This window comes from Somniosus microcephalus, chromosome 14 (assembly GCF_052327205.1).
Source record: "Somniosus microcephalus isolate GS21.2 chromosome 14, FLI_Smic_1.0, whole genome shotgun sequence".
Lineage (NCBI taxonomy): Eukaryota > Metazoa > Chordata > Chondrichthyes > Squaliformes > Somniosidae > Somniosus > Somniosus microcephalus.
The window spans coordinates 96,863,215-96,890,723 of NC_141000.1; the positions used below are offsets into that span (position 1 = coordinate 96,863,215).

At 42.8% G+C, this 27,509-nt stretch overlaps 2 protein-coding genes across 4 annotated transcripts in view; one reads left to right on the forward strand and one right to left on the reverse strand.

The window, feature by feature from the left end:
- Nucleotides 1–27,361, reverse strand: part of mapda (N6-Methyl-AMP deaminase) — a 29,624-nt gene extending 2,263 nt beyond the window's left edge. The window contains exons 1-10 of one of the 3 annotated variants that reach the window (XM_086007018.1): nucleotides 27,280–27,361; nucleotides 23,488–23,659; nucleotides 15,912–16,042; nucleotides 14,479–14,539; nucleotides 13,698–13,785; nucleotides 6,530–6,611; nucleotides 3,818–3,944; nucleotides 3,138–3,218; nucleotides 2,745–2,883; nucleotides 1,743–1,843 (exon numbers count right to left, since the gene is read on the reverse strand). In XM_086007018.1, the coding sequence (XP_085863144.1) occupies nucleotides 1,743–1,843; nucleotides 2,745–2,883; nucleotides 3,138–3,218; nucleotides 3,818–3,944; nucleotides 6,530–6,611; nucleotides 13,698–13,785; nucleotides 14,479–14,539; nucleotides 15,912–16,042; nucleotides 23,488–23,535 (858 nt within the window). In that variant the 5' untranslated portion in view covers nucleotides 23,536–23,659; nucleotides 27,280–27,361. Of the gene's footprint in view, nucleotides 1–1,742; nucleotides 1,844–2,744; nucleotides 2,884–3,137; nucleotides 3,219–3,817; nucleotides 3,945–6,529; nucleotides 6,612–13,697; nucleotides 13,786–14,478; nucleotides 14,540–15,895; nucleotides 16,043–23,487; nucleotides 23,660–27,279 lie in introns of those variants that run through there. The other 2 variants (XM_086007019.1, XM_086007020.1) reach the window with 2 other exon arrangements.
- The window catches only part of chd1l (chromodomain helicase DNA binding protein 1-like), a 156,090-nt gene that overhangs the window by 41,095 nt on the left and 87,486 nt on the right, over nucleotides 1–27,509 (forward strand). The gene's annotated exons all lie outside the window — the stretch shown is intronic.

The window sequence follows — 27,509 nt, forward strand, 5'->3', positions numbered from 1 at the left end:
ACCCCTTGATGCCTTTTATGTCTAGAAATCTATCTATCTCCTTCTTAAATATATTCAGTGACTTGGCCTCCACAGCCTTCTGTGGTAGAGAATTCCACAGGTTCCCCACCCTCTGAGTGAGTATTCAAAACCTCTATTTATGAAGCCCAAGATCCCATATGCTTTGCTAACCACTCTCTCAATGTGTCCCGCCACCTTCAGTACCTACCCACATGAACTCTCAGGTCCCTCTGTCCCTGCACACTCTTTAAAACTGTGCCATTAAGTGTATATTGCCTCTCCCGGTTCCTTCTGCCAAAATGCATCACTTCACACTTCTCTGTATTAAATTCCATCTGCCACTTGTCTGCCCATTCTACTAGCCTTTCTATGTCCTGTTGCAGTCGATTGGCATCAGCCTCACTGTTTGCCACACCTCCAAGTTTGGTGTCATCGGCAAATTTAGAAATTCTACTCTGTATTCCAATATCCAGGTCATTTATATATATCAAAAAAAGCAGTGGCCCCAGCACTGACCCTTGGGGAACGCCACTGTCTACCATCCTCCAGTCTGAAAAACAGCCATTTACCACAACTCGCTGTTTTCTGTCCTTAAGCCAATTCCTTATCCAAGCTGCCACTGACTCACAATGAGCCTCAATTTTGTTAACCAGCCTTCTATGTGGTACTTTGTCAAATGCCTTCTGAAAATCCATGTAGAGAACATCCATTGCATTCCCTTCATCAATCCTCCCTGTTACTTCATCAAAAAATTCAATTAGATTAGTCAAACACTATCTGCCTTTTACAAATCCATGTTGGCTCTCCTTAATTAGCTTAAACCTCTCCAAGTGCCCGTTAATTTTTTTCCTTGATTATTGTTCCTAAAACTTTACCCACCACTAATGTTAAACTGACCGGCCTATAGTTACTAGAATTGTCCTTACACCCTTTCTTGAACAATGGAGTCACATTTGCCTCTTTCCAATCCTCTGGCACCTCCCCCGCAGCTAGGGAAGATTGGAAAATATTCAAGGGTATAAGGTGTTCAGAAAAGATAGGGAAGGAAAAAAGGGAGGTGGGGTGGCAGTGTTGATTAAGGAAGACATTGTAGTGTTGGAAAGGGAGGATGTTCTTGAGGGGACAAGGACAGAATCCATTTGGTTAGAGTTGAAGAGCAAAAAGGGTATGATCACACTATTGGGGGTATTCTACAGGCCTCCAAATTAGTGAGAGGGAGGTAGAGGAGCAAATCTGCAGGGAAATCACAGAGATATGCAAGAGCTATAGAGTGGTGATATTGGGGGACTAATTACCCAAATATCGATTGGGATAATGCTAGGTTAAAGGGAAAGGAGGGGGAGGAATTTCTGAAATGTGTTCAGGAGAATTTCCTTGACCAGTATGTTCTTGGCCCAACTAGAAAGGAGGCATTGCTGGATTTGGTGCTGGGGAATGAGGAGGGCCAGGTCGACCAAGTGTCTGTGGGAGAACACTTGGGTACGAGTGATCATCGTATGATGAGATTTAGATTAGTAATGGAGAGGAGCAAGGAACAATCTAGAGTGGAACTTCTAAACTGGAATAGGGCTAACTTCAATGGGATGCGAAAGGATCTAGCCAGAGTAAAATGGAACCAAATGTTCATTCCATTGACAGTGTGCTAACCCACTCAGTCCTCTGCAAAAGCTAAATATCAAAGTTACTTTTACATTTCAGTAATTGCACCACTATTTAGTAGCAGAAAAAGTAATTGAACTTACACAAACCACACAGGAGTGCCCACGATTGTACCAGTATTGGAAATGGTGTTGGTCATATGAAGAGACAGTCTGACCTTTGACATTTGATGTCAGGCAAAGCTCTGGAAAATAGATATAAATGGGTCAGAACAACTTGTTCTTTATTTGAATTTTGAAGAAAAAGATTTCACCCATTAGATGATCAGAGGGTTTTAAGAGGGATTTTCTCCCATTTCATTTTCTCTCTTTCAGACACTTCAGTGCAGTATTGAGGGAGTGTTGCACTGTTGGAGGGGCCATCTTTCAGACGAGACATTAAACCAAGGCCCCATCTGCCTTCTTAGGTGGACGCAAAAGATCCCATTGGTACTATTCAAAGAGCAGGTGCGTTCTCACTATATCCTGGCCAATATTTATCTCTCATCAAACATCACTAAAACAGGTTATCTGGTTGTTTATCTCATTGCTGTTTGTGGGACCTTGCCGCGTGCAAACTGGCTGCCGTGTTCCTCTACATTACAACAGTGATTAAACCTCCGAAGTACTTAATTGACTGTAAAGCACTTTAGGATATCCTGAGATTGTGAAAAGCACTATATCAATGCAAGTTCTTTCTCTTTGCATTTTCCTTTCCCTCCCAACGATTATCTCATAGCATTCCCCAGCCGTGAGTACAAGGATTGGGTTCCATGTCTCTGAATGCAGCTATTAAATTATACTGAAAATTATACAGAGAGATCCAGGTCACTCTAGAATTTTTCTTTCCTCTCATTTCCTCCAAGGGAAGAACTTTCCTTAATTGATTAATTGACACCGGGAACTCATAATTTGAAGTATCGCAAGTGCTTAATGACACCTTACATTCTGTGACATAGAATACCACAACACCAATATAACATGCTACAGGGTTTCCGAAAGAATAACTTTTACAATTGTTTTTCCTCAATAAGCTATATTCAGGATAACGATATGTAATCTTTAAAACGTTTTCATATCTAACTGGAAAAACATAAATGTCATTACCGATGGGTATTTGATTTGCGCTAATCATGTTGACCAGATATTCTGAACCTCCAACTTCTGGGTGAAGGAATGTACCGTGACCAATCCGGTCTGGAGGAAGACCAAGAAACATTTCCCATTCTTCATTTTGATGGGGAATCTTAACAAAGATGAAAAAAATAGTCTGTTACTATTTTTCAAGTGATATCACATTTTAATGCATCTACGATGAGCAAATGTTGTATTTTTATATAAAATGCTTTAGCTATGATTGGTCAGGTCAAGTTTACAATATTAATTCAACTATAATGTGCATAAATGCAGTCACAGATTAAAATTTTAAGAATAAACATGTATATTCAATTTTAGAAAAGATCAAAAATAGGTATTCCTCCCAAATTACAAACTCCTTACCTCAGCCATATGCACAGCAAGCTTAAGACCTACATTTCTAGCTGCATGAAGTGGGGCAATAAAATTCTTAGCATGTCCTACCTTAAAAAGGAAAAACAAAAATTGGTGATAAGCCCTATACTGTTCCACTGAAACCAATGCATCACTGTAAGATAAACAGTCTGAGTCACTCACATTTAGTGTGAGACTTGAGTTTTCTACAGTTTATTCCAGGCAAGATCATTTATCCATCAACTAATCTGATATTAGGCCTCTCTAAATATTGAGTGCTAATCATTTTTATTCATTTCAATTTTTTTTATGCTACTGTACAATTTGTGGACACTTTAAAATGTATATCTTAACAAATGTAGAGATATACAACATTCATACACACTTAAATAGTACTGTACAAACGTTACTCTAATCATTTACTGACCATGTAAAGTTTAAGTAACTGAAATATATGCAAAAGATACTTCATTACTAAACTGTATTGTATGTATACACACTGAAGTCTGACCACTTATACTTGAATAGTCAGTTTATGGCACCAGTTGTCTGTCTGTAAATCAATGTAAATAAACGTCTAAATAAATGAAAGTAGAACGAGCCCAAGAAAATGATTGAATAAGACAAGATTATGCACCCTGCAGTTCTGAGTTAGGGCTGACACCGCTAATTAGAAACAAATTACTCACCGCAGGATCCCCACTCAGATCCAGGCCAACTACCAGCCCATCACTGGATGTAAAGAATTCTTCTGCAAGTTTTACAGTTTCCATAGCAACAGTAGGCTCACCTCTTCTATCTATGGATAACAGAAATCTAGAAAAATAAAAATTAATATTGCTAGTTGTTATTTTTATCACATTTTTGAGATGATCAATGAAAAAAAGCAAGAAATAACTTTCATTTATATAGCACCTTTAATGACATTCAAGAGTGCTCCACAGCCAATGAAGTACTTTTGAAGTGGAGTCATTGTTGCAAGGTAGGGAAATGCAGCAGTAGACGTGCACATAGCATGGACCCACAAACAGCAATGAGATAAATGGCCAAGTAATCTGTTTTAGTTATGTTGGTTGAAGGATAAATGTTGGCTAGGATATTTTATACCCAGCTGAGAATGCAAACACGTCCTCGGATTAACATTTCATCTGAAAAAGGTCATCTCCAACAGTATTGCACTGAAGTGACAGCCTAGTGGAATTTGAACCCACAACCTTCTGCCTCGGAGGCGAGAGTGCTACCACTTCTATATCATCTTGCCATACTAGATTGGGCAGATTCCCTTAATCGCATACTCTGTGGCCCTATCCCAAATGCTTGCAGTCACAGGAACTCTCTTCCCAAATGCTCCCAGATCCTGGAAACCCCTTTGCTACTCAAATCCTAGCACCCTCCTTCCAGCCCAGCTAGAGCTCGAGACTCTACTACTCCTGTCAGACCCAGGGAAGCACTGGGCACCAGAAATGTCCTACCCACTGCTCCGAAACCCAAGCACTCCTTCTATGCTCCTAAACTCGGAGACCCACTTCCCCAGAACTTCCAAACAACGGGAGTGTTCTCCCAGTGCTGCCAGATCCCTAAACCCCCAACCACTCCCAACCTTCCAGACTCCGCAACCCCCCCGTTTTACACCACGATCACCCAACCCTCCAGAAAACTCCCTTGTGAGACCCCAGCACCCCCCATTGAATCCACTCCCAAACCCCATCTCCAATTCTCCTAAACTTTATGATGTCCTCAGTCCTGCAACGTTTCTGCAGCCCACCCCATTGCTGCCGAGGTCCAACACCCCATCCCTATTATTACCAAATCTAGAACTACACAGTGCCTGGTACCTATATGTAACCTGGCACATCATCTACATCATCTTGCTGAACATTCTTTGCTTTCAAAACAATATAAAATAAAAATTGAGTAGACCGATTAAAGCAATAAAAAATAATTTTAGTTTTAAAAAGAAAGATTTGCAATTGTATAGCACCTTTCACAACCACCAGACATCCCAAAGTGCTTTACAGCCAATGAGGTACTTTTTGAAGTGTAGTCACTGTTGTAGGAAATGTGGCAGCCAATTTGCACACAGCAAGCAATGTGATCATGACCAGATAAACTATTTTAGATATTGACTGAGGTATAAATATTGGCTAAGACACCAGGGATAACGCTCCTGCTCTTCTTCGAAATAGTGCCATAAGATCTTTATGTCCACCTGAGAGAGCAGACGGGTCCTCGGTTTAACGTTTCACCTGAAAGACAGCACTCCTGCAGTACTGCACTGTGGCGTCAGCCTAGATTTTTGTGCTCAAGTCTCGAGTGAGACTCAGGCGAGAGTACTACCAACTGAGCCATAGCTGACACTAGCGGTTTCCAATCTAAAGAAACTTCTCACAACAATATGACTCAGCGCCCGGAGCTGCCGCAGCAGCGGCTGCCCGCGGATCATCAGCGGTCCCGGCTCCCGGCCCGCAGTCCCAGGCTCCCCACTCGAGTCCCCGGCCCGCTGCCTCAATCGGCCATTGCGCATGGGCCCAGGCCAGAACAAACCAACCCCGGACCAGTCGATCCCAGGCCAGAACAAACCAACCCCGGACCAGTCGATCCCAGGCCAGAGCAAACCAAAATAACAACAGAAAATGCTGGAAAAACTCAGCAGGCCAGGCAACATCCGTGGAGAGAAATTATAGTCGACGTTTTGGGTGAACCCTTTTTCAAAACTGGAAAGGAAATGACCCGGGCCATCGGACCGTGGAGCCGGCGACGGTGAGGAGGAGGCCGCGGCGACCAGAGCATTTACATCCCGACGATGTGTTCGGCGAGTCGGGCGGAGGCAGCGCAGCGCAACGAGCAGCAGCAGCAGCCACGACGACCCGCTACAGCACGTCGGCCGGCAGCTCCTTGGCGGGAAGCTCGCAGTCCGACTGGGAGGAGGGGAGCCGGGCATGGTGGCCAGAGGTCAGATCGTGAGCGGGAGAAGCAGGCCACCACACATGGAGCCAGCAACAGTGAGGAGGAGGCCGCGGTGACGAGGAGGATGGAGCGGCTGAGGGACATCGTGCACCCACTGCCACTGGATGCCATTGAATTGACTTTCTGAACACGGCGCTGTAAGAATAGCTGACGTGTCCCTACGGGGAGTAAGCATTCCATTGTACTTGTACTAGTACTAGTTACATATGGCAAATAAAAATTGAATTGAATTGAATTGAATTACCTAACTTCAAGATGTGGCTATTTAGACCACTTCCACAGAGTGAGTACTTGAGCAGTGGCCTTAAAGGGACAGAGTAAGTTAAACACAACTCTATTTTAGCAGCTAACCGTTACAGTTGTGCTCCAAATCCCAGATTACCCATGAACAACACCACAGGAGGTCAGCATATAATGGTAAAAAGTTCACATACCTTACATCTATGTCCACACCCTCTTGTTTGCATTGTTTTATAGCTTCAAGTATAGCCTCGACGTAGGACTTTTTAGTCATTCCTGTATGAAGAAATAAAATGCTAATAGTTTTAACTAGTCGACTTAGTTATGCAAGATCAATCAACGACGGTAAGACAATATGCTCACAAGCCAGTAATTTATTCAAAATTCTGTACTTGCAACCAAGTAAACTTAGTTGGGCAAACAATCTCTCAAGTTGCAATTCTTGAGCTCAATCTTCCCTGGACTGATCCAGATTTGCATTGCATTACACTGTCTTATATACCCTACTTGTTCACAAGTTTTTTTTAATGAAAATGTCAATTTTTGGCATGTTAGCATGACATGATCTTGGTCAAATGTTACCAGATTTGCAGTTCTGAGCTACTGTTTACATGATACAATGGTTCTACTGACATGGGTGAGGCTGACTAAACCTTCAATCATCCTGTTTTCCACTTTCTTAAATAAGTTCCTTTTATCTTTCCTTCCCTGAGGTCTCCAGACCATTCTTTAATTGTTAAGGAGGTTAGTAACAGGCAGTATTATGTATGGATGTTTTCAAGGTTCAGAGCCAGATGAAATCTGCCTTTCCTCGCAAGGGCACCAGAATGATGATTTAGATAGAATCCTCTTGAGTACATTTGTGTACTGTTTCTTTATTTTACTGGAGTCTGCATTCTACATTTTAATCCTTTTCACCCATATTACCTAACAATAAGCCAATATAGAGCTCAGTTTTCCACTGGCTTGTCTCCCAATATATGACCCTCACTACTACGCTGTCTCCTTCAACTTGGCAGCCCAAGTTGCAGAATCTCCACAGTTACCATCTCACAATCAAAAAACTGTCAGGAGCAACACTGCCCCACAGAGGTATACTTATAGTACCAGTACCTGAGAACCAGCGAAACACCCTTTGGAGTTTAATCATGGTACTTATTTATAAAATGCATTATTACACTGAATCCACCAACTCTGTTGCCAGGATATGATGATCGGGACAGGGGCTTAACATGACAGCTGAGAATGCTTAAATCTAGTTATCCAGGCAAATATTTTTATTTTCTAATATTAGATCATTTAAAAAAATGTATTTATTATGCTGTCAATATTGGCCATTTCATCAGAGCAAAAGAAGAACCGGTTTCAGAAATATTATTCTGAGAACGAAAACATGGAAACAAAAAGAGAGATTGGACTCGAATCAAGTATAATTTGTACAGGTTCTGCGTCTAATTTTACTTTCCAGCATTCACTTTCAAGACCAAAAGATCAAGGTGTCCACACATTTTGTATGTTTTTCTTCTGTAAATACTATATTTATTGAAGAAATTAAATATGGGGTAATAGATGGGTGACATGCATAAAAGTAGTAATTCAATTGATGGTATAAACTACAAGAGTGGTTTACAAACATCAGTAGAACATAAAAACGTAAGAAATAGGAGCTGGAGTAGGCCATTCAAAAAGATCATGACTGATCCTCTACCTCAACTCCACCTTCCCGCACTATCCCCATATCCCTTAATTCCCAAAAATGTATCGACCTCTGTCTTGAATATACTCAACGACTGAGCATCCACAGCCCTCTGGGGTAGAGAATTCCAAATATTCACAACCCTTTGAGTGAAGAAATTTCGCCTCATCTCAGTCCTAAATGGCCGACCCGTTATTCTGAGATGGTGACCCCGTGTTATAAATTCCCCAGCCAGGGGAAACATTTTCTCAGCATTAACCGTCAAGTCCCTTATGAATTTTATATGTTTCAATTAGATCACCTCTCATTCTTCTCAACCTTGGGGAATATAGGCCTAGTCTCATTGGGCAATCCCCTCATCCCAGGAACCAGTCTAGTGAACCTTCGTTGCACTCCCTCTAAGGCAAGTATGTCTTTCCTTAGGTAAGGAGACCAGAACTGTCCACAGTACTCCAGGTGTGGCCTCGCCAATGCCCTGTATAATTGTAGTAAGTCTTATTTACTCTTATACTCTAATCCCTTTGTAACAAAAGCTAGCATACCATTTGCTTTCCTAATTGCTTGCTGTACCTGCATGTTAACTTTCTGTGATTCATGTACAAGGACACCCAGGTCCCTCCTGAGTGCAAATATTTCCCAGTCTCTCGCCATTCAAAAAATATTCTGCTTTTTTGTTTTTCTTACCAAAGTGGATAACTTCACACTTCCCCACATTATATTCCATTTGCCATGTACTTGCCCACTCAGTCAACCTGTCTGTATCTCTCTGCAGCCTCTTTGCGTCCTGCTCACAGCTTACTTTCCCACCTAACTTTGTATCATCAGCAAACTTGGATACGTTACACTCAGTCCCTTTATCCAAGTCATCAATATAGATTGTAAATAGCTGAGGCCCAAGCACTGATCCTTGCGGTACTCCGCTAGTTACAGCCTGCCAACCCGAAAAAGTCCCATTTATTCCTACTCTGTTTTCTGTCCATTAACCAATCTTCAATCCATGCTAATATATTACCCCCAATCCCATGAGTCTTAACTTTGTGTAATAACCTGTTGTGTGGAAATTTATCGAATGCTTTTATGAAAATCCAAATACATTACATCCACTGGTTCCCCCTTACCCCTTTCATAAAACCATGTTGACTCTACCTAATCATATTACGATTTTCTAAGTGCCCTGTTACCACATCCCTAATAATAGATTCTAGCATTTTGCCTACGACTGATGTCAACCTAACTGGCCTGTAGTTCCCCATTTTTTCTCTTCCTCCTTTCTTAAATAGTGGGGTTATGTTTGCTACCTTCCAATCCTTGGGGACTGTTCTAGAATCTAGAGAATTCTGGAAAATTAATACCTGTGCATCCACTATCTCTGCAGCTATCTCTTTTAAAACACGAGGATGCAGGTTGTCAGGTCCAGAGGATTTGCCGCCACTTAGTCCCATTAATTTCTCCAGTACTATGTCTGTACTTATACTGATTTCTTTAAGTTCCTCATTCTCTCTAGACCCTTGGTTCCCCATTATTTCCGGAATGTTTTTTGTATCTTCTACCGTGAAGACAGATACAAAGGGGTCGATTTTAACTCGGGTGCAGGGAATTGTCGGGTTCCCCAAATTTGGTGTTTCCCACACGAACCTAAATGGGTGTGTGAGATTGATGCAATTTTAACTCAATTGGCCAATTGATTTCCAACGTGTGGGAACCCTTGGCAAATGAGTATTTCCAGTCAGAAAGTCGCATAATATGATGTCATTATTGCTGCTGCATTTAGGGTCTGCAACAAGCCTTGCTTCTTCTGCAGGCTGCCAACCTTTTGGCATTTGCTGATACACTGAGCTGGAAGCAGAATGGCAAGAGAAAGACCGAGGTCTGCACCCCGTTTTGGTGACATTGCCCTGCAGGCTTTAGTGGAGGGAGCAAGAGCTCACAAGGAGGTGCTCTTCCCTTCATCAGGGAGGAAGATGCCTCCCCAGCAGACAAAGGCTGCGTGGCTGCAAGTGGCAGAGGAGGTCAACTCCTTATCGGCTACCCGCAGAACCTGGATACAGTGCAGGAAGAGATTTCATGACCTTCAGCACACTGGAAAAGTGAGTATGAAGTTCCCATCACTCTCAATCTGATCTCCATTGCCTCTCCTCACCAGCACTCAGCTTTAGCAATCTCTTCCTCCACATCCCACTTGATACTGACATCCATGCACCCTTACCCATTCCTTCTCTCTCTCTATGCTCACATTCACCTAACTATTTGACTATGCAGCCCTCACACTCCCTCTCACTCTGATGCTATGAAAACAACTGACAACACACAGGTAGGGCCCTTGGTCTTGCCACCTCAGTCCATCTTTGTCTCCTTCTAAGCATCTATGCTATGGATTCTCTACACTCACTCCTTCATTCTCACTCAAACTCCACTTGTCTCCCTCATTGCAGGAAAAGAGAGCTCACAATAAAAGAGAATGAGCGAGGACAGGTGGAGGGCCATCAGTAGCCCACCTCACCCCCTGGGAGGAGGCGGTCCTGGAGATCGTAGGACTGGAGGATGAGGCGCAAGTGGGGGACGGACAGACGGGTGCATCACAGCAAGCTGGTGACAGAATAGTTTTCCATCTCTCATTGACATTGCATGAGTCGCTGATAATGATTCTGAAGCTATAACAGATGGACCTATGATCATCTTACAGTAATCTGGGATGTAATGTTTAAGTTATCCACCAGATGGAGCCAAATATTAAGGGTTCACATTCACCAGTATTTAAGGTAATGGGTCATGTATTTAATGTCCTGGTACACCAGTTAATACGGTAATGTGGCATTGCATTATGGGTATGACTCCGAGGTTGATCCTCCATCTTGTGCTCGTGCAATAAGCATTGTGCCTGGCCTCCAGCTTGTAAGAGATATGTTCCTCTGCTACACCGTGTAAATAAACAGTAGGGTTTGTTCCTAATATCTCGCTTCTCTCAGTTTCTGACCTTACCACTCGGATATCACAATCTGCAATATGCAATGTGCATGTAACCTTGACCTCGCATCTCTAACTCTTTCCTTTACTCCCCCACAGGACCATCGAGAGCCCCTGTCCCCACTGTCCAGGAGGAAGAGCCGGAGCTTCCAGACTCCTCGGAGGAATCTGCAACCTCTGAGGGCGCAGCGTCAGCAGAATTCAGCACACCCAGTACCAGCGCAGACACACACACCTCGGTGGGACCTTCGGGACATAGAGTAGTGTTGTCACCTGGTGTATCACAGCTCACAAGTGAGCATCAGCAGATTGTGGAGACAGGGACAGCAGTGGAGAGTGCTAGTTGGAGGGCGCAGGACTCGGCCAGCTCGGCTCAGCTGCATGTCGACCCTCTGCCTCTGGGTCCATCCATAAGATCGGGGCTGGAACTCCAGGAACAGATGCAGGAGTCTCTGGCAGGTTTTGTCTCCAGGGTCGATGTGAGTGTGGAGTGAATGGAGGAGTCCATAGCGAACATGAGCAGAGCCTTTGTGGAGTCATTGGCGCATGAACGCATCACCATGGAAAGGATGGCAACCTCCATGGAGGAGATAAGTCGCCAGGGTATGGAAAACATGGTGAGTGTTCATAATAGAATGACATCTCTTGAGCGATGGGCATCTATTGAACCGAGAAACCAGACCTTCATGGAAATCCTTCTGAGTAGGACTGCCATTGCAGATACGGGTCCCCATGGCCCCCCTGATGTGCAGCAAGGTGCTCTCAAGCCACTTCCAAACGCTGGCCTGTGCAGCTTCAGGTGGGTGAACAGCAGCCTGGCGCTCATGTTGCTGCTGCTGTTGTTCCTGGTTCTGCTGGTGCTGTGGCTGGTGTTCGAGCTCATCTAATGCCCAGAAGGGAAGGAAATAAATGGCTCCCATGCTTCTGGTATATGCCTCCGTTGAGGAAGCGCTGAGTGAAGGTGGCGAGCGGGGTTTCCCAGGAGGTCACACTGGAGAAGTGTGTGAGGCTCCAACCTTCCACAGGTGTGGTTAAGCCTGGTAAAAGTTGCCCCAGGCCTGAAACAACAAAGTCCTGCCACCTGCAAATGATGACTGATCAAATCTCCTCTTTAATGGTTGACCTGCAGCTGATAGTCAGCAAGCCAATAGTGCTCACGCCAGGTTTCACAGGCGTGATTCCCACCAGGCGTGTTTTACATGGGAAAAGGGTTAAAAATGCAAGGGCCTGTTGAAATGGGATTATAAAGGCCAATTATTGCTGATTAAGGGCCTTAAAGACTAGTCCCGCCTCAAAGCCTGCCTCACGGCTGAGTTAAAATCGACCCCAAAGTACTTGTTTAATGTCACTGCCATTTCCTTATTGCTCATTATAATTTCTCCTGTCTCTGCCTCTAATGGGCCCACGTTTACTTTCACTAAAATAACAACAGAAAGTGCTGGAAACACTCAGCAGGTCAGGCAGCACGAGGAACGCTAAATATCTTGGAGATGTCTGTAATCCTGGGTGGATCTGGAACACGAAGGGTGGAATTTCAGTTGGAATCCACATGGAATAAGTCGGAACCAGAGACAGTTGCTGAAGAAAGAGATGTGGTGGAGACGTCTGTAATCCTGGGTGGATTACTTTCACTAATCTCTTCCTATTTACATACCTATAGAAACGTTTACAATTTGTTTTTATGTTTCTTGTTTTCAGTTACTATTGTAACTTTGGTGTCATATGTTATAATAGATATACATTCATATATAAAAATGCTTTGTGTTTTATTTAACCATTTTTCAGCAAGAAAAAAAGACTTGCATTTATATAGCGCCTTTCACGACCACCGGACGTCTCAAAGCGCTTTACAGCCAATGAAGTAATTTTAGAATGTAGTCACTGTTGTAATGTGGCAGTATGATATAGCTGAAAAGGTGATCTATAGACATAATTTGGATCAATGCAAAATGGATGAGTTTCTGTCAACAAATTGTATATTGCAATTCAGGTGTGTGAGCACCTTAAGCGCATGTCAGGAAAAGTTGTAAGACCAAATGTGGTAGATAGTCTCTCGCCGCAGTATAACTGTAGTTCAGTGCAAAGTCAAGTTTTTCAAAAGTTTAAATTTAAAATCCATTGGACTGCATGGGAGTTTTTTAAGCTTCAATGTTAGTATTTTAATTAGCAGACAACCAACAGTTGGCTGTCTCCTAAAATTTAAATTTACTTGGGATTCTCATGTTGAGATTGAAGCACTATGCACGTGTGCAAGCATGCATGCATAGAATTCCATGGGCAGACAGCAATACAGGAGCTGACATTATGGGGTAGATTTTCAACTTGCTTTGTGAATTGGCTACTCGTTATAGAAATTGCAGGATTTTAATTTCTATTCATTTCACCGTAAATGATAATCAGGTGGTTTCCAAAACGGGCTACCCATCCGCAATAGCAGTTTTACGCCCATGAAGCAAGTTAAAAATCTCCCTCAATACCTCTGTGTAACGATCCATTGTTGCTCTATACAGGTGCTAGTCTTTGAGAGGTAACTTTATCATAACAGTGCCTAATTGTGGGGTGTAGAAGTTGACGATATATGCATCATGTCAGTGGTATCACCACGGGGCTTTTTTCCTACTAAAATAAAGAGAAATATAGTATAGATTCTAATAATTGGCCTCCGCTAATTTTAAAGTATTCCTATAATCTTGTAATACTACCTGTAGTCTTCTCCTCTCGTGGTGTGCTCCGCAGCTCAATATATTTTACGCCATCAGATGCAAATTCTTTAATGACCTCTTTAGTCACCTGAAAGAAAAATATACACTTCATATTATAAACGTACTTCCTCGGGGTAATGCTGCATGCACTCACCACCTCAGTAACTTCCTTTCAGGACTGCAACTGGGTGTGTTTCGGCACCCTATTGCCATCCTTTGTGAAGAGGACATACCTCCTCTCCCACATCTGCCCCATCAGTACCTCCACCCCAACGTAACTGCAGCAAGTGGAGAAACAGCAGAATTTACATTTCTGAGGGCCACAGAACAAACTGCGACTGTTGAAAAATCACACAATTGAACAACAGAACTTGTATTTGAGGTCCACTGAAACAATAAAAATGGCCATATAATCACTTCCAGTCAGCTGGCAACACTTTTGTGAGGGTGACTGTATACTTCTCTAAGAGGTGCCTTTTAAATAGCGGAGGTCCAAAGTGGAAATCCCGCTTCCCAATTGGGTGGGATGCCTGTCAGCGATCTCAACATGTGGGCTGCCCACCAAGGTGCAAATAAGGCCACGTGATTGGGCGGCTGGAACTACCGCACAGCCCAGCGCCCGCCTCAACACCACTCCAAGGGAATATCTACCCCAATAATTAAAAAAAAAAAAAATGATTTCATGTTTGGCGGTCTGAACTAGGAAGACCAATATTTACCATCACAAATCTATTTTGGAACATCTTTCAATTCACATGGAAAAAGTGAAAATGTTGTTTACCATGAAAATGTGTTCAACGCTGTCAGTTAGTTGATGAATTACTTTAAACATCTCAAAGCATCTGTGACAGAAAAAATACAATGTAACTAAAAAATAAATGAGCAAACTTAATTTTTTTCAGCCATTTTAATTTTACTCATGGCCATGGGGTACAAGTTTAGTGTCAACGTGAAACAGATTCTGCTTCATATCAACACTGAACTTGTATAGCAGAGTTAAGATTTGATCTGACCCCGAAGTGATGTCAGGTGAGGCTCCAATTTTAGGCTGCACTTACACCAGGACTGTTCACAAGTGTGAAGGGCTTCACATCAGTTCTACAGTTGAAGATCTGTGCGTACTTCTCAACCTTGCTCGTTATTTTCTTTGATATTTCCCAAACTTAATGCGTTCTGTATTTTTTAAGGAAATAGCTAAGTATACTGAACACAAATTTAAATATCTGCACTAATTCAGATACTTTGCATGTTATCTAATCAAAATTAGGTAGCACTGCCTCAGTGTAAAAGTAAATTGTAAAGAAGCTTAATGTACCGCATTACTAAGTGATTTGACACATTAGTATATGAATTTCTTTATAGTGAATTCACAATCACAACCGAGTCATTGAGGAGAGGCATGCAATAGAAGTGAGGTATTTTCCCACAGCAAAGGAAGGAAAATCTGAGGATGAGTCAACCTGGGTGTTCTCTTGCACCTCCTAGCAGCTGGCTATAGAGCACTACTGGTGCAAGGATAGTGGCATGTAATATAAAAAGGAGCTTCCTCTGCTGTCTTAGTAGATAAATACACTGTAATATGGTACTGAGAAATATAGATCAGGAAGGTTCCACAATACTAATGCCCAGCTGTCTGGCAACTTCAAGACCAATGATGCCCCACTACCAAATAAAACAAACACCATTAAGAAAAATGTTAGTAAAATACAATGGCACTGTAGGACATAATTTTACCTATAAAAGCATTTAAGTGACCACTGACAAAACTATGCAAATTTGTATTTTAACATTTTTCTTACTGTGTTTCTCTTATTTAACGAGCACCTCAATATATTATCAAGTTTGGCTTATTCTTCTGTGTAATGAAATCTGTTTGTCTTGATCCTGTATTTCCTGTACTCATGTATATTACCCTCCCCCACACTGTGTATAGTTTCACTTCCTCTTTCCTGACTAACCTGGAAGGTTCCAGGTCTTGGCTCTTGGCTCCGCCCCTGACTTCTCTTACATAAAGATCCCAGGATCTGTATGACTCATTCCTGTGAGCCAGTCGGTGTGTTGAGATGTAGCTCTGATCTTAGTGATTAAAAGCCAACTTGTTTAAGCCTGTAACTTCTAGTTTTGTGGTTATTGAAGGCACATCATTCTGTAACTAAATTAGCTTATGCTGTTAAAACTCATTATGATCTTTAGCTCACTGTTAGAGATACACACTCTTCTAAGGTCCTTTTTTGGCCTTTTCTGATCATGGTCATGTTATGCTGAATGTTGAGGTGTGGTTTCTGCAGTATCAGCTTCTCCATTGTAGTACTGCTGATGGAGGCGTTGAGATGAGCATGGAGTTCCTAAAGGGGAAAAACAGAACGTTAGTACTTTTTTTGCAATGTTTGCTGCACTTACAAACCATGAAACAAGTCCCGTTCTAGCATAGCTCAACATTAAACAATGTACATTTAAAATGCTCATTCAATAAATATGAAATCACCGTTGACGTAATAAAACTCACTACGCACTTGGTTTGAGCATAAAGCAAGGCTTTAATCAACTTGTTTCAGAACATGAAAGTCTAGTTGTACTTCACTAGTTCCTTGTCTTACAAAATGTCCCTGGAAAGCTGGGGCCGACGCCCGAGTATTTATACTCCTTGGACGGCGCCACCAGCTGGCCGTCCAGCGTTATTTCACGTGTAGTTTCTTGATGAATGATGAGATTTATAACAACCGTCAAACAGTCATTAGTTGCTTCTCATCAATATTTAAAGCAACTGATGTCCTCCACTTTTTGCTCTTATTTTGTAGGAACTTGAAGGTTTATGGAATTGTGCCCTGCTTGGATACAGTTCCAAGGGCACCAGCAACAAAAAAAAGGAATAGACATGAAAAATGTATTATATAAATATGGATTCTAAATATGCTTTCCAACCTCCGACCCCTGCCAGAATGAATACTAAAACATTAATAAGGCTTATTGGGTTTTCTCTATTGTCAGTACACATTACTGATCTATGAACAAACAAGTGCCATATTTCAGATGTGATCTAGTTGTTAATTAACCTTCATAATTTGTACGATCTAGTTTCTGGTTAATGTTTTTCATTTCCATAATTATTCCATATGTTGAAAGTAAACCTACTATGTTTAATTTGTCTCATTTAGAAGTGGACTGTCAACAACCATATTATTGCAACAGATTTAATTTTCTTTTGAATGAAAAATGAGTCAGGTAATCAGTTGGAAACTTCAGCTGTAGACAGCTGCATTTGTTACAGGGGCCAACATGATTTGTTTTTTTAAAAAAAGGACAAGGAACATTAGAATTTTAAGCAGAGTGTAGGGCATCTCAGCCCCATTTCACTTTTTTAAAATTAGATTTGATTTGTAATTACAGTTCTATACTTATCCGTAGGATAATAAACCATTGGTCTACCCGGTTCAGCTTCATCTATGTACTTGGCCTCCCTGCTCAGCTTCAGCAGTTAGCCGCACAGAAAAGTAAAAGAAAACAAAAAGACAGCAGCAGAAGAGCCCAAACCTTGACCCAAATAGTCAAAGACTCTGTTGTGACAGTGTAATGACTTGCCCTGAGCAGTGAGTAAAGGCAGACTGACGGACAGTCACTGCAGCCCAATCAATTGAACAGGATATGGGCAGGGGTGGAGAACGACGGCAAGAGTGTACATCTTGAGGGTGCAAAAAAAGTGAGCGAGGAACAGCATGCAGAGAGGCTAAGTAAGAAGGAGAAACGCAGTAAATGTGGGAAATATAAGCAAAGGAACAAAAACTGTGAAAAGAAGCAGGAGGAGTAACCAACAGGAGAGCATAAGGCTTGGTAAACAAGGGAATACAAGAGGGAGTGTAGGGGATGAAGCTGAGGGCTGGAGAGCAAGAGCAAAAGGTGAGTCTGAGGCGAGACATTTGAGATCCACTTGCTAGCATTTGAGATCTGTTAAGTCCATGAATGATTGAGACACGGACCAGCAGGAGTGAAAACAAACAAGTCTTTACTGGTGGAAGTCAATAGCGAAACTAACAAACAGAGGCTCTCTAGCGCCTTTTATACAGGGGTGGTCACTGCCGGTACTGCAGTCTGAGACCAGTTATTCTCTTAAAGGTACATACACAACAATTCCTCCCCTTTTAGATAAACAGTACATAACATTCATTTAACAACTAAATGATAACTAATTACAATCACAATTACGGTTGCTAGATACATTGGTTAAGTTTAAGCAATTATAAGTTCAGTCTTTGAGGAGACTTCCTGATTCTGTCTGGATAACGCCTCTTTGGGGTATCAGGTTCTTCGGGCAATGTTGCGTCGGGATCAATGTCTTTGTTTGGTTCATCTGCTTCCAATATCACCGATTCTGCGGTAGCTGCAATTGGTACGTCGATTTCATTGCCAGGTGTATCAGATCGTGGTGTGGAGTTGACGTTTTCCAGTGATTCTAGAATCTGGTCAGCATGGCGTCTTACAATGCTCTCTCCAACGTCCACGGTATACATGAGAGGTCCTTGCCGTGTACAAATCGTTCCTGGCTGCCATTTCTCAGTGCGGTAGTCCCGGGCCAAAACTGGTTGACCTATCTTAAAACTCCTGGTCGGCCTTTCATTCATATTCTGAAACTGCCTGTTCTCCACATCTCTTCGGACGTTTGGCTTAACCAAATCCAAGCGGCATCGTAGTCTTCGATTGAAGAACATCATGGCTGGGGTTTGGTTGGTAACCGCACGTGTCGCATTCCGGTAGGCAAACAAGAAGTTGTCCACCTTGTGTTGTAGGGGTATATCTTCATTACACATTGCCTTGATAGCCTTCTTGAATGTTTGGACAAACCTCTCGGCCAATCCATTAGTGGCTGGATGATATGGGGCAGATGTGTAATGCTTAACGCCATTGTTCTTTAAGAACCTCCGGAACTCTTCAGACACAAACTGTGGTCCATTGTCCGAGCAAATCTGTTCAGGCAGCCCATTCCTGGCGAATATGGTTCGCAAAACTGTGATAGTTTTTTCCGTGGTGGTTGAGGACATTTTTATTACCTCTGGCCACTTTGTGCATCCACCGCAATTAAAAACATCGAGTCCATGAAGGGACCAGCAAAATCAATGTGCACCCTTTGCCATGGAGATGAGGGCCACTCCCATGGATGCAGAGGAGCTTGTGGTGGGGCGTTTTGGACCTTTTGGCATCCTGCACAGCTCTTGGTCATCTCTTCGATTTCTCTATCGATTCCCGGCCACCACACAAACGCTCTGGCTAAGTTCTTCATTTTTACCCCACCCAGATGACCCTCATGAAGCTCATTGAGCACTCTATCCGTCAACTTAGGTGGAATTACTACTCTGGATCCACACATCAAGGTTCCTCTGCACACTGACAGCTGTTCTCGGCGAGAATGCTGGCAGCAGTGGTTCGCCATGTGCTGGCCATCCCTTCACCGTTAAATCATAGACCCGTGATAGTGTTGGGTCATTCCGTGTTTCCTTTTCTATGTTTGCATTCGTCACAGGGAGACATTCGACTATGGTCGAGTGGAATAACTCCATTGGATCCACTGCAAGGTCTTCTTCTTCCACCGTCGGCAACGGTAGGCGTGACAATCCATCAGCATTTCCATGCTGTTTAGTTCCTTTGTACTCGATGTCATATTGGTGTGCCCCTAGGAAAAGGGACCATCTCTGCAGCCGTTGTGCCGTCATTATCGGTACGCCCTTCTGAGGGTTGAAAATGGAGACAAGAGGTTGATGATCGGTTAGTAGGGTAAATTTTTGACCGTGCAGATAGTGATTGAACTTCTTCACCCCCCACACTAGGCTGAGGGCCTCTCTGTCAATCTGGGCGTAGTTACGCTCGGCAGAAGTTAACGAGCGTGACGCAAAAGCTATTGGCCTCTCTAAACCATCATGGAATTTATGTGACAGTACCGCCCCAATGCCGTAGGGAGACGCATCACACGCCAGCCTGATTGGCAGTGCTGGGTTGTAGTGAGCCAATACTTCCCTTGAAGTGATTAAGTCCTTACTCTTCTGAAAAGCACGCTTACAATCATCGTTCCATTTCCATGCTACCCCCGTTCGTAGCAGGGCGTTCAGTGGGTGCAGAATTGTCGACAAATTCAGCAAAAACTTATGATAGTAATTCACCAATCCGAGGAATGACCTCAGTTGCGACACATTTTCAGGCGCTGGGGCCTTAACAACCGCTTCAATTTTGTCAGGGGACTTATGTAACCCCTCTTCATCAATCACGTGGCCACAATACGATATCTGTTTCTTAAAAAATTCGAACTTGGGGCGGTTGGCTCGCAGCCCATGTTCCCGTAGTCTAGTAAGCACCTGTTCTAGGTTGTTAAGATGTTCACTGTCATCTTCACCTGTCACAAGGATGTCGTCCAAGTAACACTGAGTCCCCGGAATCCCTTGCAGGACTTGTTCCATCGCTCTTTGCCATATCGCCGGAGCCGATGCTACTCCGAATACCAATCGATGATACTGGTAAAGACCTTTGTGAGTGTTTATCGTGAGATACTTCCTAGAGGACTCGTCAACCTCCATCTGCAAATATGCTTGTGCTAGGTCAATTTTTGTAAAACGCTTCCCTCCAGACAGTGAGGCGAAGATGTCTTCTATCCTTGGAAGAGGATATTGTACTGTGTGAAGGACAGGGTTCACCGTCACCTTGAAATCCCCACAGATGCGAATCTTCCTTGGCTCTCCGGACTTATTGGTTAACGTTTTCTTCATGACAGGAACGATGGGTGTCGCCCACTTGCTCCAGTCGACCTTAGACAACACGCCCGCCTTCTCCAGATTCTCCAGCTCTCCCTCGACGGCTGGGCGAATTGCATATGGTACCGGTCTTGCTTTGAAAAACTTGGGAACTGCATTCTCTTCTATTTTTATCGAGGCGGTTACGCCTTTAAGCGTGCCCAGTTCTTGTTGAAATACCTCTTTGGCGTTAGCTAAGATTGTTGACAATAGTCCAGGAGTGACATCTTCATATTTTTTACCATCCACCGTCATTGCATGAATGGAATGCCAATCTAAGTTTATCTTCCTGATCCATTCCCGTCCCAATAACGGTGGTCCACCATTTGGCAGTATGTAGAGATACAATTTCCGTATTTTCTTGCCGTTGTATTCGACAGGCACCCTTATTTTTCCTCTGGGGTATACTTTTTGCCCCGTATACGTCGTCAAGACGATGGATGTCTCTCTCAAGGGTATGTGTGAAAATAGCCGCTCGTAGTCTCGTCGATTCATGACGGTTAGCGCTGATCCTGTATCCAATTCCATTTTAACTTGGGACCCTGCTATCGTGAGGGTGACCCAAATGGTTCGGTGATCCTCTTTTGCGATTACATTGTGAAGTTTGAGACAGCTTAGTCTCCTGTTTCCGGATTCACTATCGCTCATCTGGTCTTCGGAACTACTGTCCATCATCTTTTGTACTTTCTTGTACGGTTCCTTAGTAGCCTTTTTGTTGTCGCTGGTCTTATTCCCAGACCTGCAAACTCGTGCAATGTGTCCAATCTTCCCGCATTGTCTGCATATTTTGTCTTTGGACCAGCAGTCCTTCTGGTCATGGTTAGTTCTGCCGCAGCGATAACATTTTGCAAATCCCCGTGTCATTTCGTGGGTGCCGTATTCCTGTGGTTTTTGTTGAATTTCTGCAGCTCCCCTGGCTGCTGCTTCATACGATACTGCCACGCTGAAAGCCTTATCTAGCGTCAGCTCTTTTTCTGAGAGTAACTTCTTCTCTGTTCCTTCACTCGAGTCCACAGACAAATTTGTCCCGTAGGGTATCTGCCAGTCCTGCTCCAAACTGGCAGTGCTTTGATAGCTTGCGTAGTTCCGTAAGATACTCAGCATTGCTCTCATCTTTGTGCTGAGTTCTCCTGTGGAATTTAAATCTTTCTGCTATCAACAGCGGTGCAGGGTTTGGGTGTTCCTGTAGGACAGCAACAATTTCGTTAAAACTCTTCGCCTTCGGTTTGGCTGGAGTAATCAGGTCCCGCAATAGGCCGTACGTTCTAGCGCCCATTAAGTTTAGCAATATCGATGCCTTTTTCCCCTCCGCTATTTCGTTTGCCTCGAAATATACCTCGACTCTTTCCACATACGTGGTCCAGTCCTCTAATGTATTATCAAAAGCAGTGATACAGCCAGTCTTCGGCATCTTGCAAATCTAAAATGGCGCCTCCCGCGCTTTGCCTTCTTCCCCGATTTAACAAAATGGCGCCTCCCGCGCTTTGCCTTCTTCCCCGCTGTTGTTAGCGCTGCTTTCCACGGTTTCTTGCGCGTTAAATATTGATTCTTTTTCTTTTATTATTTTCCCGTCGTGGAGCGGACCCTCTGGGACACTTCCCTCCCTCTTCTTAGGTCCGAACGCTGCCCGGCTTCGAAGCACCGGCCGCGCCCTGTGTGCTCCACCCTCTCTCTCTCTTTGCTTCCCGACTCGCTGCCCGGCCCCGTTGAAAAGCCACCCGATCGAACTTCAGCCCGCCGCAGCCCAGGAAGGATCAGAGCACTACCTGCCACCAGCCCGATTAGCTGGGAAACCACAGACCAAGGAACCCAGCCTGGCTCTGGACAGTCTCTCCTGCAAGTTTTCAAACCGATGATTGATGGTCGACGCCCGTTTCCCGAGTTTCTTTGGACTCTTTTTTTTTTCTTCTGGCTCCGACCTTCAACAACGTCGTCTGAGGTGCTGCCGAGTTGCAGGTAAGTTTGTTTCTTACTCGTCGCCAGTGTTAAGTCCGTGAATGATTGAGACACGGACCAGCAGGAGTGAAAACAAACAAGTCTTTACTAGTGGAAGTCAATAGCGAAACTAACAAACAGAGGCTCTCTAGCGCCTTTTATACAGGGGTGGTCACTGCCGGTACTGCAGTCTGAGACCAGTTATTCTCTTAAAGGTACATACACAACAAGATCCACTTACAGACATGGTGAGGGGGCTGAGTGTGGGAGCGTAAGAGTATGAAAGTAGCAGAGGAGGGTGGCCTAATTGTAGAGGGACTCGGTAAGAGTATGGCAGGGTGCATAAGCTGCAAACAAGCCCAATGCTGCATGAAAGCAGCTTAGATTACGGTGAAAACCTTTGAACAAGCGAGCCCCGAGAGTGACTGGAGAGAGAGAACATTCAAGGAAAGAGAGGAAGACTCTGACAACCAAGTAAATCACCATACATGTGTTGTAGGGACAGTCCATGTACCCGAGATCTGCAGGTACAAAAGTGGATGAGTCCAGGTTTGGAACAAAGGGATGAGAGAGTACTAAATTTTTATGGTGTAGCATAAATACACACGCATGATAATTTATAAAAGTAAAATGCACTTTAGTCGATGGAGAGTTCAATCAGAAGTGGAGTAAAGTAATCAAGTCCTGCCTCTGGACAATCTAAATCAAATAATTGTTGTTTAATATTACCATAGCATAGTTTTTGACACACATATATTTAGTATTACTGTAGTAGCCAACAGGGCAGGTAAGTGCACCACCACCAAGAGCTGTACAAACATGTTGCAAATCTTTATGAACGTGAGAGGTGGGGTCATTGCCCAGTATCAGCAAAACCATAATCTTAGCTACACGATACAATATTTAAAATGTTAATAGCTTCTAAACACTCCACTGCCCTAAACTTTAAAAAAAAACGTGTGGCTGACCACTGTAAAAACTACTGCTAATGAACTATTCTGAGCTGCAATTGAGAGGTTGAGTCTCGGACCTAAAATCATGCATTACTAAACTTTTCAATGTTTTAGGTTTTGTGCAACACTTACAACTTTAGGCAAAGCTTGATGAAATGGCACCGTCATTTCTGTAGTCATGATGATATTATCAGGAATGCTGCTGTAAAGAATGTTCCAGTCAGTTTTAAATATTGTTTTGTGACCACTTTCACTCCTTTTAGGTGTACCAATATCATGAGAACGGATGGCTGTTTAGTCTGATCTAAGAAACAAATTAAACAATTGCAGATGAAGGCATAGTAGTCTATTGTCTTCATACAAAATACTGCCATGAGCAATATTAATAATAAGATTTGACTAGGTCTCACAAAAGAAAAGTCCCTAAAAATCTGTATATACATTTTAAAAGCATCTAATAGCTACTTTATTTGCATTATATAGTTTTTCCATGCCATACTTGGTTGGAAAATAGGGCATTCAGTTATTATGTAGCAAGATGTCTGTTCAAAGGTGCCACAAGTACATCTTGGGTCTGAACTCAAGTCATATAACATTTTAAGTGCATTTGTGTCCAATGTTTTAAATTGAATCTTGGAAGTCTAACATCTGGTGGACAAACTCCAGTCTTTCCTCCAATGCTTAATATTAACTTTTGTTGCAGAGTTTTTCATGGGACATACATATCAAAGATGATTATATTTGTAAGAAAAAAATAGCAGTATTAATAGTATTCCAAAACAAAACTGGTCTATATACAAAAAACTTGTAATTTAAAGTTCAATAATTCAGTATAATATAACTGTTATAGATCAATAAAAAAAATATGCACATATATTGTGCCTTATCACATCTTTCAGAAATATCCTAAAACATTTGCATACCATTAATTAAATTGTGCAGTTGTTATGTGGGTAAATGCAGCAACCATTTTACACACTAGGTCCTACAAACAGCAACGAATGAAGCTCGAGGAACAGCACCTCATCTTGATTAGGCACTTTACAGCCTTCCGGACTCAACATTGAGTTCAACAATCTCAGTTCATAACCACTGCTCCCATTTTTTTCAGACAGCAGTTATTGGTAACGATTCTGCTATTGCCATGAACACCCCCTCTGGACCCATCTCTTGTTTCTTTACTTGTCCCATCACCGTCCCCTTTTGCCTTGCACCATCACCCCTTTTGTCATTTAATCTCTCCTGCCTTCCACCATATCACAGACCTTCCCTTTTGTTCTTCCCCTCCCCCCCCCCCCGCCCGCCTCGCCTCGCCTCTATACTTGCTTAAAACCTGTTCCATCTCTAACCTTTTCCAGTTCTGATGAAAGGTCATCGACCTGAAAGGTTTGACTTTGTTTCTCTTGCTACATATGCTGTTTTACGTGCTGAGTATTTTCAGTATTTTCTGTTTTTATTTTGAATGACCAGTTAATCTGATTTAAGTGGTGTTAGTTGAGGAATAAATGTTAGGCCACTGGAAGAAGTCGCTGCTCTTTCAATAGTGCCACGGGATCTCGAACAATCATCTGAACAGGCAGATGAGGATTCAGTTTAATATATTATCCAACAAGATCACCTCTGACAGTGCAACACTCTCCCAGTATTCCACCGAAGTCTAGATTATGTGCTCAAGTCCCAGCGTGATCCCACAATCTTCTGACTCAGGGAGGGCTTGCAACTAAGCAAAGCTGACACTTAACAAAACCATTTATCACTGTAGTAGTAAGAGCATAGGTTTGATCTCCTGTAGCATTGCTCACAGAGAAAAAGAAAAAGAAATTCCTGAGGGCCTTTAATTGCAAAATTACATAATATCTAAATGTAAATATATAGTTTGTTCGACCTGTGGTGGCGTTGCTCACAGAAAATTGATAGATGTGCTTGATAAGAAGAGGTTCAAATGCTGTAGTGGAGAAAGTATTACAGTATTGTAGTGGTATATTTTTGTGTGTTTTCATTAAATATTGGTTAAACATTAAAAAATGTAAAATGGAGAAACGGTAGAGAGAATTGCATAGAAGTTGAAATTAAATGAATAATATAAAATTGAGTAAGAGGATATTTTACATTGGAAAGTTTGTATAGAATTGTAAAAGTTTATGAATAAAGGAAATAAGAGTTACAATATTTGTGAAATTGTATATTACATAGAAATACATTTTAATATACTATGTGTGTATATATATATATATACTTTGTATATAGCATATATATTTGTAAATAATGTATAAGCTCAGTATAAATTGTAAGGAGTAGTTTGTGTATGGATATGATACAAAAATATATAGAATTTTATATTTGTGTGAATATCAGTTTGTGCTGGGGAAAGTTGGGTTTCTGTTACGCGCTTGACAGTGGATGTGTTATGAAGTAGGAACATTTACTTTGAGGGGATGGAGTTGTGTTGGAGTTTGTTATTGGATGTGTAACAGGCAGAAGAGGAAGGCTGGGATAGTAGGGGTTAATAAAATAAAAGATGCTAAAAAGGACAAAAGAATAGGGCTGCAGAGAGATTAGTGGTGATCAGCAGGAAAGAAGGTGGTGAGTGAGTTATAAAGTGGGAGTGGTGAAAAGTTAGGTGATGAAGGAACAGGAAAGTTTGAGATTGCAGTGAGTTTGGTAATAATGAGTAACATAATTTGGCAAAATGAGGTACGAACATGAAGAGAGTTAGAGCAGTTAATAGTATAGGGAGGGAAAAGTTATGGAAGAATGTTTTATTTCCTATATAACACTGGGGATGGGAGTCCAGAGTATGAGTTTTTGTGTGTGCAAGAATTATAGTTTTGGGAGAAGTGGAAAAGGTATGTTTGGGGCATGGGAGGATATAGGTCATAGGATATGTGAACAATGGGAGAGGTGTCCCATCGTTTGGGAGTAGTAGTTGTGATTTTTTAAAGTTATGCCTCAGTAAAGCAGGTTGGGAGGTTTTTCTATGTTAAATGTGTGGAAGTTGTTGTGGGATTTAGAAGTACTGGAGTTAGTTCCAGGGTGTAGGAGTACATAACATAAGAAATAGGAGCAGGTGTAGGCCAATCGGCCCCTCGAGCCTGCTCCGCCATTCAATAAGATCAGTACTGGGGATGGTTTGGCATGGGTGTGCTGGAGGGAGGGGCATTGAGTATTGCATGTGGGAAGTGGGAATCCCAGGATACAATAATGGTAGGGCAGTCCCAGGTACAATAATGGGAGGTGGGTTTGGCATTTGGGAACAGTGGGAAAGGGTGTGCTAGGTCTTGAAGAAATAGGGAAGTGTCAGAGAATAGGAGAGGGGTCCAAACTGATGTGGGTCAGCACAGGTTTCAAGGTATGGCAGGATTGGAAGGGGGCACAGTTGTGGGGTATGGGTGGAGATCATCCAGCTCTGGGAACAAGATTGGGTAAAAAATGAATGAATTAACATGCAATTAGGCTATGTTATATTAGCGATCTTGGGGTGTAGGAACATTGTGAAACGGGCATGGAATGCCACAATTGAGGGAGGGGGTGAAGGAGAACGTGGCCTTTGGCTGTTGTGGCACTGTCCTGTGCAGTGAGAGTGGCTCAAAGCCCAAGTGACGCCAACACCTCCCAAAAGTGTTTCTGGGCCAGGGGCCAGGAACCAGGCGGGTGCGGTATAATTTATAAATGCGGCTTGGGGCTGTTAAACGCTCATTAATTTGTACTTTAGGCCGTCGGGTTCCCCCCGCAGCAGCACTTCAAACAAGTGACGGCCCGAGGTACAAGTGATTGGACTGTGACCGCAGGTCGCCCAATCTACACCGGGAATCTGTCGGAAGAGTCAATAAAAACACAAGGTTTTTTTTTGTCCGGCCGTGGATAACATTATTAATTATTTTCTTCCGGGGGACAGACTGCAGGATGGCAATTTAAACACCTTACCCGATTCCGGAAGTCCAACGTTCACCGCTGGTGGTGACAGCGCCACCTTTCCCCTATAATGGAGCTGTACAAACAGAGCAGCTGCACTCAACCTATCCCTGCAGATTCAGTGACATTTACAACACTGTAGCAAGTATTTTATAAAATAAAGTTCTCGATCACGGCTATATTTTGTACTTTGTGAATTGTTGGTACCAGCAATGCGAGGGTATACCTATCAGGAAAGGATG